This window comes from Vicugna pacos, chromosome 10, assembly GCF_048564905.1.
Source record: "Vicugna pacos chromosome 10, VicPac4, whole genome shotgun sequence".
Lineage (NCBI taxonomy): Eukaryota > Metazoa > Chordata > Mammalia > Artiodactyla > Camelidae > Vicugna > Vicugna pacos.
The window spans coordinates 68,381,777-68,397,792 of record NC_132996.1 but is presented as its reverse complement, the minus strand read 5'-3'; the positions used below and the strand labels follow the sequence as shown (position 1 = coordinate 68,397,792).

Below are 16,016 nucleotides of genomic sequence, written 5' to 3'. Positions count from 1 at the left end.
AGTTAGAGCAAACTCTTGTCTCAAGATACAGAGAAACAATGCCTGAAACCTCCCGTGTCTCCCTGATTATTGTTGACAGAACATTTTGGGTAGGCGGAGACTGTACCATTAAACTTCCCAGGCGGGGTTAGAGAATGAGGTCTTGCAAGACTAAATGTCCTGAGCCCTGCTGACCCTCAAGAAATCATGTCTCCTCAGTTCACCCAGTTTGGTCCCAAAGTGCATCTCTTAGATAAATGCTTCTCACCTACCTATCCCTTTGGCTCTAGACAGTAATGCAGATTAGCTGATCAGATTAACTGGAAATCAGTGTAGGTTAGGGTCCCTGGAGAAGACCAGGACATCTGAACTGTCTTTTTTTTTTTTTTGGTGGTGGGGAGAGGTAATTAGGTTTGTTTGTTTGTTTATTATTTTAAATGAAGGTACTAGGAAGGCAGCTACGCTCACCACTATACCACCATCTTCTTCTTAAATGGAGGTACTAGGGATGGAACCCAGGACCTCGTGCATGCTAAGAATGCACTCTGCCACTGAGCTATACCCTCACCCCAGACCTCACTCTTCATGTAACCCAACAGCTGATCTGAGACAGACATATTAGACTTGTGTTGTGAGGCCACAGAGGATCAAAATACGGGAATTTAGGGAAACTCATTTTAGCTCAGAACAAAGGAATCACTTTTTAACCATAGAGATGTCTAGTATTAGAATGGGTCACCTTGTAAGGTAATGAGCCTTTGTCACCACCTCTAGCTTTTAAACAAAGCTTATTATCTGTCAGATGCTGGAAGGTTCCCGTGGTGAGCGAAAACATTGGGGCTGGACTGCTGAGGTCCCTTGGAAATCTCTCATTTTGATGCCTTTACCTTGGGTGGGGAGGCGAAAAGAGGTGGGCTGCTGAAGGGCCTGGGACTGGAGGGGAGGAGGGCCAAAGGGGAAGCTGTTGCATGTGAGGACTGGAGGACTAGAGACAAGTCGTGTTTACCACCTTGCCCGGCCGTCCAAACACAGCCTGCTTTACAAAGCTGCTCAAAGGCACAGCTCCAGAATCTGGTGATCTGAGTACCATTCCAACTAGCTTACAGTCAGATCTCAGCAAAATCACTTTCCTTTCTGGTTCTTATTTTCTCATCTGGAAAATGAAGGGGTAGGATTTGATGAGCTCTTAAGTGCCTTCCAGCTCTGGCAGGCTGTGTGGCTGGCTCTGCCTTTCTGAGCAGGTCAGTGAGGGAAGTGGCCCTGGGGTATGTGGGGCCAGAATCACCACAGGCTTCCTTCTGATCTCTACCCTGCCCCAGCCCCTGTGGCTCCTCTGACTAGGGGTCTTTTTCCAACTTGCCACATTCTTGCCCCAAGTATAATTTAACACCACGCATGAACAGCAAGAGATTTGGGTTCTAGATCAGCCCTGATATGAACTAGCTTTGTGACTTTTACTAACTTTCTTTCTCTGAGCCTTGGTTGCCTCACCTGTAATACCAGAGCCAGGACTGGACTAAACAATCAGATTGCTGGGGTTGACAGCTTCAGGCTCTTCCACGTGTCAGGTTCCTGTTATTCCAGGGGCTGGGGGAGCCCCACTCTGTAGCTGACCCCTAGGATGAAAAGTCATCCACTTGACAGTGAAACTCTGAAATGGACTTAGAACCTGCACCCCACCCCCATTCCCCCCTGGCTCTGCCATCACGCACCTCTCAGGAGACCCCCACTGCTATCATTTCCCTTGTTCGTAAGTCTCCTCACCACCCTTTCCTTTGCAGTGGATGAAAGAGACAAGCAGGGCTGAGTTTAGTAGTTTTAAGAGTGGGCTGGCAAGGCCCTAAACAGAAGTGTCCTTGTGTCCTTAACCAAGGTCACACAGCAAGGAAGAGAACACAGGTGGCCACAACTCAGCCCAATCTAGAGCCCTCTCTCCCCAACTACACACATGCTGCCCACTCCACCAGCTCCTGGGCTTTTCTCTTAACTCACTTGCCCAGCCCTGGGCCACAGGCAGCTTTTAGACAGAAGGGAAGCAGAAAGCAGCAGAAGCTGCTCTCTGAGGACCACACCTCAGAGAAGAGCAGGATTTCCCAGGTGGTTTTGCTGAGACCTCAGGCAGAGAGGCAGGCCTGAAAGCCGATCTCCAAGAGGGCGTGGCTGCAGAACACTGGCAAATAAAAACCCAGAGAGCCAGCATCTTCTGGAGACCAGCAGGAGGCAAGAAGAGCCACTCAGCAAGCCACTCAGCAAGCCATTCAGTTCCTCGGCCTTGGAAGTGGTGAGCTCACTGAGGCAGGAGGAGACCTGGGAGGGCCTGGGGCTGCAGATAAGGGATCTGCAGGCCAAGACAGGGCAGATGGAGGGAGGCAGAGGTTTATGCTCCAGATGGTAGGGGAAATTCCAGGGGAGAATCACTGCAGTGGGCTGACACACAAGTCACATTGAGACAGCTGCTCACACTCAACACTCATCCGGAGACACTCAATCACAGGCGCACACACACACACACACACTCACCAAAAGGCAGATACAAGGAAAAGACAGATATATGGAAAAGACAGCCCCTCAGGCATGCATCACCCCAATGAGAAAGACCAGCCTAGCCCTGGAGGCATGCAGTAGTTAAAGAACTCCCCCTCCGACCTGCATATCCATCTAGAGACAGCTATCTACCCACTGTGTTTCAGATGCCCATGGCGTCCCCCCAAACCCTGCTCCTCTGCCTGCTGGTCCTGGCAGTCATTGAAGACCAGGGTCGGCAGGCGGCCATCCCAGGCTGCCACTTGCACCGTAAGTAACCTGGGAGCAGAGAACTGGGTGGGAGCAAAGAGCTGATGGACTGGGCTGAGGGGCAGAAAGCACCCCTGAGGGAGCAGTGAGGCTCAGGCAATCATCTACTGTCGCCTGTTTTCCTAGCCTTCAATGTGACGGTGCGAAGTGACCGCAAAGGCACCTGCCAGGGCTCCCATGTGGCACAAGCCTGTGTGGGCCACTGCGAGTCCAGCGCCTTCCCTTCCCGGTACTCTGTGCTGGTGGCCAGTGGTTATCGACATAACATCACCTCCGTCTCTCAGTGCTGCACCATCAGCACCCTGAGGAAGGTGAGGGGGCCCAGTCTGGTGGTGGCTCATCGTGGGTAGGGGAGACAGAGGAGATGGGGTTCTAAGATGGCCCAAGGAAGGGGGCTGGAACAGACACCCACCTCTTCCACAGGTGAAGGTGCACCTGCATTGTGGGGGGGACCGGAGGGAAGAGCTGGAGATCTTCACAGCCAGGGCCTGCCAGTGTGACATGTGTCGCCTCTCACGCTACTAGTCCATCCTTCTCCCCGACCCTCCCCTTCGTCAGAGGGTTTGAGGTTGGAGTAGATCCTGTATATCCTGAACCTCATTAAGGACAACAGCTCCAACCCTCTTAAGATTCTGATTGTCACCTCCCGAGAGGCGGGAGTTTTCTGCTTCCTCCCTGCCTCTGCCTGGCTTCCTCACCAGTCCTTCATCATTTCACTTTCCTCTTTGTCCCTACCCCTAAATAAAGCAAGCAGATCTTGAGTTTCTCTCTTTATTAAATCTACCCCCAGCCAGGGAAAGGGGAACAGACCATGGTTACTGTGACCACCCTCCCTTGCCCCAAGGCATGGGGAATCTTCTGCCTGTGCCCTCACCCCTCCCCCTGCCCAATAAATAAAAAGGGGACAAGGATGTATAGGGTGAGGGAGGGGAGGAAGGAGGGTGCCCCAGGCCCTGGGTAATGTCTGTGTTGCAGATGAGCTGGGGGAGAATAAATAGACCATGGATCCCATGGTGGGGTGAGGAAAGACCTTGTGCTGGCACAAGGTGGGGCAGCCAAGGGGCTGGGTCCCCTTGCCCAAGGCTGGGAGCAGGGGATGGGAACCTGCCTGCAGTGTACAGCCCAGCTTTGCGGGGCAGAGGCAGATCCCCAATGGCAGCTTCCTGGTCAAGCTTGCCCTGGTCATGCCCTGCCAGGAGGGCCTGAGAGTTCTGTTGCCAGGACCACCATCTCTCCTCCTCTCCTCCTCTCCCTCCCAGTGGAAACTGCTCACACTGGGCCAGGTAGGGAGCCCTCCAAGCCCACTCTGGCAAGGCCAGAAGTTTGTGTGTCTCTCTCTGGGCCTCTGGGTAGAAGGGAGGATGGAGGGACTGACAGCTCTGGGTTTAGCTCTTCCCCTTCTGGGGATTCTCTAGCTCTGACCTCCACTGGTGGCCACCTGGGGTGTAAGCCGCTGGAGTGGGGCCTCTTTGGCCCCTTGGGTCCCCTGTAACCGGCGTAGCCGTAGCTCCTCCAGGCCTTGCCACAGCTCCTGACGTTCCTGAGCCTTTTGCTGCTCCCTGTGGAGAGAGGGCGAGGCAGTTCTGCTACCTGGGGCCCGACCTACAGTCCAGCCTCCCTCGCCGCCACCCAACTCTGCAAAGGGAACCTTTCACTTAGGGGAGAAAGCAGTAAGGAGAGACTGGTCCCAGCCTGTGGTCATGGGGCAGATAGATTAGCCTAGCCCTGAGAGGCCCCAGCTGAAGGGTGGGAGGAGGCGCCATACCTCAGAAGAAGTACTTAGGAGGATAATTGGAGGATACAGGTGAGAGCTGGGCACAGATGGCCCAGCACTTGGCAGGAACGTAGGGAGAGACTTTAAACGCCTGATCAGATGGGATGTGGGTTGCCCTCTTAAGTTCCCTCCAACCATTAGGAACTGGTTCCTGTTTGCTTTTCTCCCCTCTCCCTCCGTGCCCAGCCCCCCAACACTCACTGCTGCTTTTCCAGCTTGTAGGAGGCTGTGAGCTCATCAAACAGCTTCCCATTCATCTCCATGAAGGTCTTGAGCACATTGTAGATCAGCGATACAATGGTTCTTGGCAGGGTCAAGGGAAGGAGTGAGGAGATGAGAGCAACTTCGGTTGGGTCCCACCTCCCTCTCCAGCATTCTGCCTCTCCTTGTGTCCCAAACAGAGAATGCAGCCCTGAATTCCACAGCACTGCCCTCTTCCTGCTCCTTTCATCACTCCTCCACCATCTTTGGATGCCTTCCCTGATCCTCTCTAGCTGGGGGTAACCCTAGTTCTGGACTGGTTGGCCCTGCCGCAGCTTTTGTGGGTTAGGTCAAGGCCTGGGCACTCACTGATTCCAGTGCTCCTTGGAGACTTGGTAGAGGGTCCCAAACACAGCAGGCAGCACAGTGTGGCAGTTGTCCTCAATGAGGCTCAGGATATACTCATTGTTCCAGAAATACAGAGCCCGCTCTGCAACCTAGGGCAGCAAGATGAGAGTGAGCACCTGACAGTGGCTTCCCTCCATGTGCAAGGCCTGGTATCCATCCCCAACTCAAAACCCAGGGAGCCCTGCCCTCCACACACCCCATCTTCAGGGCTCATCTAACCCACCAGAGGAAGCAACGTGGTAAGGTGAAAAGAGCACTGGATTTGGAGTTCAACGCTCAGGAGTGAATCCCAGCCCCACTACACACTGGCCACATGACCTTGGGCAAGGCATTTAACCCGTCAGTTTTCAAATCTGTAAAGTGGGGCTAATAATAGCTACCTCCATAGGGCTATTGTAAGAATCAAATGAGGTATTTAGTAAACCGAAGTGCCAGAATCACTGTGAGGAGAAATTGTTAACCACCAGGTTATGGCTCTTAAGAATGAGAGAAAATCTGCACACACACATGCAGGAGAACATCAGTTACAGCCAGTCTGGATGGTGTGGGGAAGCCTTGCTGGGCTCTGAAGTGGGGCTAATGAAACCTAAGGTCACTAAGAAAGGGGAAAAATGATGACAACCATCCATCCCATTCATGGCCGTTTCCTAAATGTCCATTTCAGTTTACCAAATGTGTTCTTGCTACCATCTCTTCAGTTCTCATCTGTGAAGAGATCACTACAGATGAAGAAGCCCATTCTACAGATGAGGAAGCTTAATCAGACTGAGTTGCTAAGTGATTTGCTCAAGGCTCCTCAGCCAGTGGGAGGCAGATCTGAGGCTAGACCCTAGGTCTCCTGACCCTAAGTCCAGCATCTCTCCATTATCAGACCCAGGAAGGTCCAGAGGAAAATCTAAGGACAGAGGGAGCTATGTTAAGTCAGTGTGCCAACCCTACCAGTCCATACCCTGACTCTCCCTGACCTGTCCCTGCCCCATACCTGGAAATGGGGGCTGGACACACAGCGAGCCACCTGCTTGAAGAGGGGCTCCTGGATCTTCACAAACTGGGAGGGCTCAATGACATCCAGAATCTCTTCCATCTCCCCCAGAAACATCACCTGGGGTAGGGTGTAAGGACACAGAGGGCAGCAGTTCCCATCTCCCCTGACGCACACGTGACTGCCCTCTGGAATCTGAGCCCTCCCAACCTCACTCTGATGGACATCAAAGCCCTTCATACCTCCTTCTGGGTGCAGGTTTTTGGCCAGTATTTGAGCAGCCCCCGGATCACCTGTGGGAGTTGAGGCAGAAACAAGTCAGACCTGCAGGGGTGGGGGCCTGCCTGTCCCCTCAGAGGTACTCACATGCTCTGTTAAGGTGGCGTCCTTCTCCAGGAACTGCACCACACAGTATGCCAGCTGCAAGGGTTGGGGAAGAGGTAGGCAGAGAGAATAGGATGGGTCAGCAGGGGACCAGGACAGGACACCAGACATTTGCTCATTTACTGTGTCTATTCTCTCATTCACCTAGGGTGTACCAGGCACCGTGTATGGTGTGTGAGGACACAGTGATCTCACAGGGGAAACGTTCAGCAAACTAGTCCTTAAAAATTTTACAGAAGTTTCCATAATCGAAATCCGTGTCATGATCTATGGGAATATAGAAAGAGGGGAGCCTAATCCTGCCCAGGGCCGGTCAAGAGGGAGGGGCTGGGAAGTCTTCAGAGAGCTGATGTCTAAGATTGGCCTTAAAGGGCCTCTCTAAGGTAGATGGAACAGAATTAGTAAAGAAAAAGGCGAGAGAGGATCCCATGAGTTCATGCGTTAGTGTGGCTGGAGTCAGAGTGTCAGGCTGACCCTGCAGCCCAGATGACTTCCCTGACTCTGTCAGGAGCTCTCTGCTGCAGCAGGGGCAGGCCTAGGCCTTACCTGGGCATGAAAGACAGACAGGGATTTGACAGAGTGCAGGGGAATCAGGACCCGAACCAGGAACTGCTTGTGCTCAGTCTTCAGGGGCAGTGCAAAGCCATTGATGATGCTGAGGAGGAGACAGAAGAGATGAGGAGGGTTCAGATGACTGGGCCTCAGTCCCTCCTCCCAGAATCCTGATGCTCCAGCTGAGGCCCAGAGAGAGTCACCTTCCTAAGATCTCCAGCAGCTCAGCCACACCATTGAAGTGCTCGAATTCATAGATGAACCTTTGAGAGGAAAAGAAGGATACAGAAGAGCTGAAGGCAATTGGAGCAGGCTCAGGCCCCTCTCAGCCATCCTGCCTACCCAGCCGCACCCTGCAGACCAATCCAACTCTCTCCCAACCCAGAGGCTATGCTTCCAATACCCCAAACCAGGCCCCACTGAGATCCACATCCACCTCTGTTACATCCAGTGCCACTCTGGGTCCCAGCTGAAACCTCTCTTCAGTGAAGCATTCCAACTCATCTCTTCCTACCCCAGACCCTAGCCCTCATTACCTGGTCCCCATCCAGTCAGCAGGCACTTTGCCTGAGTCCTTCACTGTTCATGCCAATCAACCAAAAGAATATCAGACACTTACAGTATCTATTCTGTGCTATGTACTTCTCAAAATTATCCCAGGAGGTAGAGCTTATTAGATCCCTTATACAAGTGAAGAAATCAAGGCTCAGCAGTTCAACGAAACTTGCCCCAAAATTAATAAGCAGAGAATCTAATAGACTCTGAGTTCCTGGAGGACAGGGATCACATCCCACCTATTATGTAGCTAATAACAATAGAGCTAATGTTACAGATTCCCAGCCTTGGTCCAGGAGCTATACTGAGTGCTTCAGAGGCATTTCATCTTGATGAGTGTCCCTGGGCTAGTGTAGCTATCATTCCCACTTTAGAGATGAGGAAACTAGGAAAGAGCTTAAATAATTTGCCCAAGTCCACCCAAATACTTGAACCAGAACCAAACTCAAACACAGGCCATCTAGCTCAAGTGCCAGTCCCAACTATAAGGCCGTGTGGGTCTCTGATGTCATTTGGGCATTGGTGCTCAATACACATTTGCAGAAGGAATCTCTTTCTTTGGGTCCTTGTAGCCTGGCACAATGAGGGTCAAAAGATTTAGATCCTAGGCCCCCTGAACAGATCTGGTCCCTACTAGCCACTTCATCTTTGGTCTCTATTTCCTCATCTATAAAATGGAAATAAATACCCTTTCTCTGCTGATCTCACAGGATTTCTATAAGCAATATTATGTAATACATTGCCCAGGAAAACTTCGGTAAACCAGTGTTCCACAGGTCCCCCCAGCCCAGGAGCCTTTTCCTCCATCTTCCCACAGCTCTCTCCCTCCCTCCCCAGGTCTCAGATGGGCAGGCCACAGGCACCCACCGGAGGAAGATGTGGCTGCACTGTTTGCGGATGTAGGCCCGGAGCCCCAGGAACTTGCCATAGACCCGGTGCAAGATGGTCTTGAGGTACTCACGCTCTCGGGGGTCCTCGCTATCAAATAGCTCCAGGAGCTGTGGGACCCGGGATCAGGGGTTAGGAAAGAGGCCAAGTCAGGTTGCTTCCATCATATCCCCACACCCCTCAGAGAGCCTACCCCTGCCCCCTGGTACCACCCAGCCTGGGCTCCCTACTTCACCATCAGGACAAACTTTTGATCCACATATCTCTTGGCCACGGAGGGCTGGAAGTCTGGGCTCTCCAAGAAACGCAGGAAAAACTCATATACCAGCTGGGGGAGGGGAGAGATGAAAAGGTGAGTTAAGAACAGCCTTCCCTACTCACCCTGCCCTATGGCCCTCATCCAACAGTCCAGGATCTAAGAAGACCCGCTCCCAGCTCCTCGGATCTCTTCTGAAACTCAGATCCCTATCTTCCCCAGCCCTTATACCTGAAGATGTGGCCATGAAGGCTCAAGATTGGGCTCATCCTCTTCAGGGTCAAATTCAGGGTTCTCACTGGGTGGCAGGGTCCGGAAGATATTCACTGAGATCTGAGGGGGCAGAGTCAGGGTTCTTTAAGGAAGAGCCCTCGAAGGCAGAAGCCAGGGCATCCATCATGCAAAGTTTAATGGGCCTCAGCACCTGCCCCAGCAAGCAGTTCACTCCTTGGCAATCATTACCTGAACACCTAGTTCGTGGAAGACCTGGGCCAGGGGATAGGGACCCAGGGGTGGATGAGATACACCCTGCCCTCTATCAGGTACAGTCCAGAGGGAAGACAAGATAGAAAGTGGTAAGATCTACGGACATTCTAAATAGCAAAAAGGAGATTTCTAGCTTGGGGACTGAGAGAGGCTTCACGGAAGAGGCAGCACCTGAGCCAGGCCATGGCGATAGGGATGTGTGTGTGGTGGGGGTATATGCCAGGCCTCAGGAGAGCATAAGCCAAAGTGCAGGGTGGGACAGGCCCAAGAGGCACTGAGTGACCTACACTGGCTGGATGCTGGGCAGCAGTGGGGCTGGGGTGGGCGAGGAAGATGCAGGCCTTGAGCCCAGCCCAAGAATAAAGGTTTATTCTCTGCCCAGGGGCCCCAAAGGCAGGTGGAGGATTCCCATGCCCACCAAGACCTCCCCTAGAGGCTAAATGCCAGTGCTCACCATGCGAATGATGTCTGGGTAGACAGGCTCAATGAGAACCCCCCGAGTGCTCCCCACACACTCCACCAGTTCATTGAGTGCCGCCCGCTTCACCTCCTTCCCCTTCAGGTCGGCCACACAGTCCAAGAAGTCAAACATCACCCCACACTGGGCCAGCTTCCGGCTCAGCAGCTCATGCAGCTCAGAGGCTGGAACATCTGGAGAGGAAGGAGGGGCTGAGCCTTGGGCCCCAGCTGCCAGAGCTCCGGGTAGGGGCGGGCCCTCCTAATCCCTAGGGCAGCCTCCTCTGCCCCAGACCCCATCTTTTGTGCCATCTTCCACTACTTGCAGAGAGGAAATAACTTGTGGCCCTCCTCCATTCTTGCACAGTACAATAACTTCATCTCTTCATCCTAACTCAGGCTCAGAGCTTGATAGCCTGATTTTAAAGCAAGGTAACAGACCCCAGATGCCTGGGCTTTCCATAGGTGCCCCAAACAGCCACTGCTTCCTTCTCATAGGTGGCACTCTATTCCAAGAGCCAGAAGTGGGGAGAAGAGCGAAGACCAAGGATCTCTAGGGTGCCCTCCGCCTCAGCCAGTTAGGTCCCAGAGGTGGGGGGGATTACACAGTGATTGTAGGGAGCCATGTTAAGCACCTGCTCCAGGACCCTGGCAGCAGCTGAGCTGCTAGTGGCCTCCTGGAACCCAGGCTGTAGGCCCCACCCTTGGCCCTGGTCTGCCCCCCAGGGTGGCGCCACCTCCAGATGCCCCACCTCCAAGGATGACAGGCCAGTCAGGCCATGCGTCAGCAGAGAGGGCTAGAGGGCTGGGGGGTGGGGGTCAGCTCAGATAGTGGAGTCCCTGGCCTGGAAGGGGCCATCCAAACTCCCTCTGATCACAGCTACCAGCTGCTTCTCACTACCCCACCCCCAAGCCTCACTTGCCCACTCCAGGACTCAGGTACCCTCCCAGTCAGCAGCTGGGCTCACCTTTGAGCAGGGGCAGTGGAGTGAGTTCTTGCTGGTTGCTCTGATAGCGGAACTGAGAGGAACTATGGGACCGCCGGGGCCGGGCCCTGCGGAGGGAACGGCGGGAGAAACCGTCCACCTTGTCGGGTGGAGGCACAGGGGACAGCCCCGGTGAAGAGGGGCTGGTGGGGGTGCTTGCAGGGGGCAGCTTCGTCTCCATGGCAGCCAGGCAGCAGGTCAAGCCTTCAGAGCCCCTGCGGTTCCCGATGGGCCTGGAGGATGCTGAGTGAGGCTGGGCTGACTAACTTGGGCCCATCCTGTGCAGTTGCGGGGGGGACAACCACAGTCCTGGGAACCCCCCCCCCAGGGCTTTCGGCAACAGCCCAGTCCTGGGGGGCAAGCACGGTAGAGAGGATGATGGCTCAGATCTCAGGTCCTTCCTAGGCGTCCGAAGATTCCCTCCCTGGCTCTTTGGAAAAAGAAGTCAGAGCTGAGAGGTCAGCAAGAAAGAGACAGACAGACCCTGTCAGTTCTTTCAGGACAGCGTGTGGGTCTGCCGCTGAGTGCCCAAGTCTTCTTTCCCTCATCCCCTCGCCCAGACTCTAAATAGAGGTGCAACCCCCTCCCATACGAGACATGTTCCTCCCTTCTCCCAAACTGAAAGGCCCCAGGCTCCAAAACAGCCCCTCTCGAAATAGGGCCTCTCCCCCAAGCCAGGCCCTACCTAGAACGGGGACCTCGTTTTTCACCCCTATCTCCTAAAAGAATGGGGCCCCGGTCCTACTCTACTAATCCTGGTCACCTGGGACCTCCTCAAGAATGGGGCCCCTAACCCCATGCCACCCCACTTCTAGAACCCGGCATTCTCCCCCACCTCAGTTTCTCCTTCCTCGCCCCCAAATCTCATCTGCCCCTGGGTGTGGGGGACACTCACTTCTAAGAAGCCCAGACTTTGGTCGCTGACCCCCAGAGGCTGCCGGTGGGGAAGGAGGAGGCTGCTCAGGGCTCCTTAGCTGCGGTTCTGTTCGGGGCACCAGCACTGGGCGGCGGCGCTCCTGGGTTCTCTCTCCGGCTCCGGGGGGGCCGGAGCATACCCCCGACTCAGCCCGGGGTCGGGGCGCGAGCGCCCGGCGGGCTCTGGGCTGGCCCGGGCAGCGCTTAGACCTCTCCTCAAGTCGTGGGACCTGACCCGCGCGGCGCCGCGGGAGCCCCAGCTCTGTGCGCACCGGCACCCGCCGCCCAGCTGCTCACGATGACATCAAGTCACCTCCCCCCGCCGGCCCGCACCTCCCCGCGGGTTTGGGGGGCGGGGAAGGGGGGCTGCGTCAGAAATTTCCCGCCCAGGTAGTTGGGAGATGTAGTCCCCGCACCGCTTAAAGCGGGCTGCCAAAGGGGTAATTCCTGCGGGTACCCGGGGACAAGACTGAAGCAGACTGGGACGGGATCCAAATGGGGCTGGGCTCCTGGGTTCTGTAAGGGAGACTGCATGGGAAGAGAGGAAGAATCAGGAGTCTGCCGAGGAAGCTGGGGGTGATGCCAGGATTATGGCAGGAAAGAGGCCCAATCCGATGTCAGGCCCAGAGATTTGGCCTGCGCCATCTGTGCCCCAGGCATTCCACCCCTAAGGGAACCCCACACCCACCTGAGAACAGGTGGACACTTTACAACCCCGGTAGAAACCAGCACTGGACTAGTTAATAGTCTGCAGTGAGCCAGTGCCTGCTGGGAGGGGTGTGGTGCCCCCAAGGCTGCTGGGAAATGCAGTCCCTCCTCAGGCCTGCAGTCCCCCTCCCATCCCTTGCTGTGTATGGTGACATCATGGTCTGGGTTTAAAGGGCCAGTCTAGGAGAAGCAAAGCATCAGAGCAGGAGATGCTCCCTGGTGCAACCACCCTACTCCAGGCATGCTGGCCTCCCTGGATGGGACTCCCAGCCCCTCTCGGCCCTAAGGTGTGTTAGTAGGGTCTTTTGTTCAAAACCCTCCTGCAGGGTATCCAAGGCACAGGTAGAATTCCAGGGGTTTGGCATTCCTGCCAAAAGTTCCCAACCTGCAATCCTGGGCCCCCTTCCTAGCACTCTGGACCCCAACACCCTTCATTCTCTTGGACTCTGTCCCCTGTACTACACTGTGAAATGTCCACCCAGATGTTTTGCCTGGATGAGCAACTGGTCCATGTGAACATCAGGAGTGGTCAATGAGACCTGGCAACAAAGTGAGGGAGGGGCCCTTTTCAGAGTTTCCATACCCTGCCTTCAGTCTTGCTGACCACTCAATGCCCCAGTAGAACCACCCAGCCACCTTCCTTGCTGCAGGGAAAGCCTGGGTGCCCAAGACGTGCCCACCTGCTGGAGCAATAAAAAAACAAAAGCCACAGCTTAGCCAGGCTGAGATCTATGACCAAACTCCCTGCTTGACAGGCCTTGTCCATCTTGGCCCTGGTGTCTTCATTTGTTAAATGAAAACATTTGTTAAATGAAAAACCCATCTTCCAGGCTCAGGAGATGAAGCCTCTCCCATACTCCTATAGAAAAAGCTAGGGTAGGGCAGGCCCACCAAGCCTTCTACAACAAGGTATGGACCCTGAGGCCCAGAGAGAAGTGCTTTGCCCAAGGTTACATAGTCTGTTATCAAAAGCTGGGACCAAGGTACAGTCCCCTACCTCCCAGTCTAAGTCAAGAGGACACCAGCTCCGACCTCCCACCCCAGGCCCCTGGGGGCTGGTGCCCTGGTCCCTGAGGATCTCCAGGCCAGGCTGGTCATGGAGGATTTGTGCTTTGTACAAAGCAGTTGCTTGGTTTGAGGACTGGGGCACTAAAGGGTGGAGGACAGACATAAGACTTCCTATAAGAAGTGGCTTTTTTCTTAATGATCATATTTTACTATCTATCTGTTTATTTATTTATTTATTTATTTATTTATTTATTTATTTATTACCTTTTAATATATTTTTATTGAAGTATAGTCAGTTTACAATGTTATGTAATTATCTGGTGTACAGCACAATACTTCAGTCATATGGGAACATGCGTATATTCGTTTTCATATTCTTTTTAACCGTAAGTTACTACAAGATACTGAATATAATTCCCTGTGCTATACAGTAGAAACTTGTTTATCGGATTTGCTGAGAATCCTCCTGTATTTTGAAATGAGAGACCCTCTGCCAGAGTTCAGTAGGTGTTCTGTGCAATTCAATGGGTTTGTAGATGTAATTCTTGGTGTATTTGTGGAAGAGGGCGAGCTGTGAGTCTCTCTACTCCACCATCTTGGCTCAACCCCTAGAAGTGGCCTTTGAAGTGGGTCTCAAAATAGAAACAATGTCACCTGGGGGACAGAGAGTTAAAAATTTTTAAATCATCTTTATTGAGACAGAATTCACATATTATAAAATTCACCCATTTTCATGTTATTGTTTAAGAGTATGGGTTTTGCAAGATGAAAAAGTTCAGTTTAGGTGCACAATAATGTGGCTATACTTAACACTACTGCATTGTACTTTTAGAAATGGTTAAGATGATAAAATTTATCATGTGTATTTTACCCCAATTTAGACAAAATGCAAAATCCAGGCCCTTCACCATGGACCAAGTCAAAAGCCACAGCCTCCAGGCTACCTTCCAGAATCCCTTTTATACCTATCCTGATCCCACTGAGGAAATTCCCAGAGGGGCTTCTTCTGGGTGGGCAATCCCTGGGGAAGGGCGAACCTCACCTCAGGGCTCCTGAGGTCTAGGGCACATGGTTGCCTGATAATTTTCCACCTAATCTGATGTGGGGAGGCCCTCAAGTGGCCCCACAAAGCCTAGCTCTCCTGCTTTTTTTTCTATGGGGAGGAACCCTAGTCCCATGCTTCCCCAGACCTCTTGAGTCCTCTGAAATCCAGTTGTCCAGTGCCAAAGGCCATTGTATTTGTTAGCACTGCTGGACCTAAAGTGGACCCCAGGACTTCATCCCAGAAATACCCCTATGGGGTTCCCAATACCATTTTCCCTAAGAGAACAGTATCCCCTTTACCCTGCTTGTATTTTTTATTCTCTCGTTCAGCTCCTACTTCAAGGCCTGGGTCAGGTTGTGAGATGACTATATCTCTCGAGTTGGATTTCTGTGGAGCTCACTGCAAGGACTCTTCTGCCCCTCTGAGTCCTGTCTACTTCTCTGCTGTGGCACAGACACTGCACTATGTCCTGGCTGCAGACGGAATCAGGCTCAGAGTAGATTCAAAGTCACCCACTGCTAAGAGATAGAGGTGGCTCCTAGTAAAGTTACAATGAAAGACATGAGTGCAGCCTTAGTGGAGGGAAGCCAGTCCAGGAAGCAGCCACTCCAGATTGGAGATCAAGATATTGGGGATGGCCTTGTGTCCCCAACCTTTGCATATAGTATGTTCCATTCCCACTACAGGAGAATAGTAGCTCCTTCCTAGACTGAACATAAGGACAACTTTTCCTAGATTCTAGAAGCTGCTTTTCTATTCCCACTGTCTTTGGGAGAAATGATGTTTGTTCATTTACTTGCTTCACAAGCACTTAGGCACACAGCCTCAGTTTTCCTCTCTCGTAAAATGGGAATATTAATAATGCCTCCCTCGTGTGCCTGAGTAGTAAAGAACAGATGAGATCATGCATGTAAAGTGACAAACCCAGTGTCCAGGACATCACATTAGCTCAATTCATGGTATCTATTACTTTTATTATTAATTTAATAAACACTCGATGAACACAACTCTGCCCCTGGCCTCATGGGGGTCAGGCAGGTCGCTTGATTCATTCCACAAGCATTTTTGAAGCAACCATTGTATTAGCCATCCTCCTTGAATGGGGCTTTCCTAGTGTTTCCCACAATTCTCTCAGACTGTAACCCAGTCCTTTCCAGGTAAAGAATTGTCCTGCCTACTAACCCAGCCCTAGGTTAAAGGGGATAAAACAAGTTCACAGAGGAGCAGTGACTTGCCTGAAGTCACAGAGAGCTGGAAATGGAATCAAGATCCCTGCGCCTGAGGCCAGGGAGGTTGCCCTTGCTTCAGGCAGACTTTTGGCTTTAGATTTCAGTAGAGTCCATCTCCCTAGTAAGGCTTAAGTGGAATTATAATTACCTGTTGATATCTCTTAAGCCTTCATGATGCAACTGGGCTTAGACGACCAAACCTGTACAGCCTAAAATAAATATATTTTAAATAAAATATTTTAAAATATTAAAATTTTACATAAAATATTTTAAATAAAATAGATATTTTAGGCTTTGTAGGCCTCCGTCTTAAGTACTCAACTCTGCTGTCGTAGCAAGAAACCAGCCCTAGAGAGTACTTATTCAAATGAGCAGAACTGTGTTACACTAAAACTTTATTTGTGGACACAC

At 52.5% G+C, this 16,016-nt stretch overlaps 2 protein-coding genes across 5 annotated transcripts; one reads left to right on the top strand and one right to left on the bottom strand.

Moving 5' to 3' along the window:
- Positions 1-113: 113 nt before the first annotated feature.
- Positions 114-8,557, top strand: GPHA2 (glycoprotein hormone subunit alpha 2). Of its 2 annotated transcripts, none has more exons than XM_072970253.1 (4): positions 114-2,260; positions 2,670-2,772; positions 2,899-3,083; positions 8,466-8,557. In XM_072970253.1, the coding sequence occupies exons 2-4, from the start codon at positions 2,670-2,672 to the stop codon at positions 8,529-8,531; spliced, it is 354 nt and encodes a 117-aa protein (XP_072826354.1). In that variant the 5' UTR covers positions 114-2,260; the 3' UTR covers positions 8,532-8,557. The 2 variants fall into 2 exon arrangements, with proteins under 2 accessions (XP_072826354.1, XP_006216740.1); XM_006216678.4 differs by lacking the exon at positions 8,466-8,557 and adding an exon at positions 3,196-3,533.
- PPP2R5B (protein phosphatase 2 regulatory subunit B'beta) lies at positions 3,530-12,217 on the bottom strand. 3 transcript variants are annotated; one of them, XM_072970246.1, is made up of 14 exons: positions 11,596-12,217; positions 10,683-11,151; positions 9,713-9,909; positions 9,004-9,105; positions 8,752-8,844; positions 8,496-8,626; positions 7,277-7,336; positions 7,068-7,176; positions 6,504-6,557; positions 6,380-6,430; positions 6,138-6,257; positions 5,117-5,244; positions 4,748-4,849; positions 3,530-4,331 (listed from the first exon to the last, which is right to left on the bottom strand). In XM_072970246.1, exons 2-14 carry the CDS (start codon positions 10,879-10,881, stop codon positions 4,184-4,186), a joined length of 1,494 nt encoding a protein of 497 aa, XP_072826347.1. In that variant the 5' UTR covers positions 10,882-11,151; positions 11,596-12,217; the 3' UTR covers positions 3,530-4,183. The 3 variants fall into 3 exon arrangements, with proteins under 3 accessions (XP_072826347.1, XP_006216741.2, XP_072826348.1); XM_006216679.4 differs by having other exon boundaries at positions 10,683-11,130; XM_072970247.1 differs by having other exon boundaries at positions 10,683-10,768; positions 11,596-12,215.
- Positions 12,218-16,016: the final 3,799 nt, after the last annotated feature.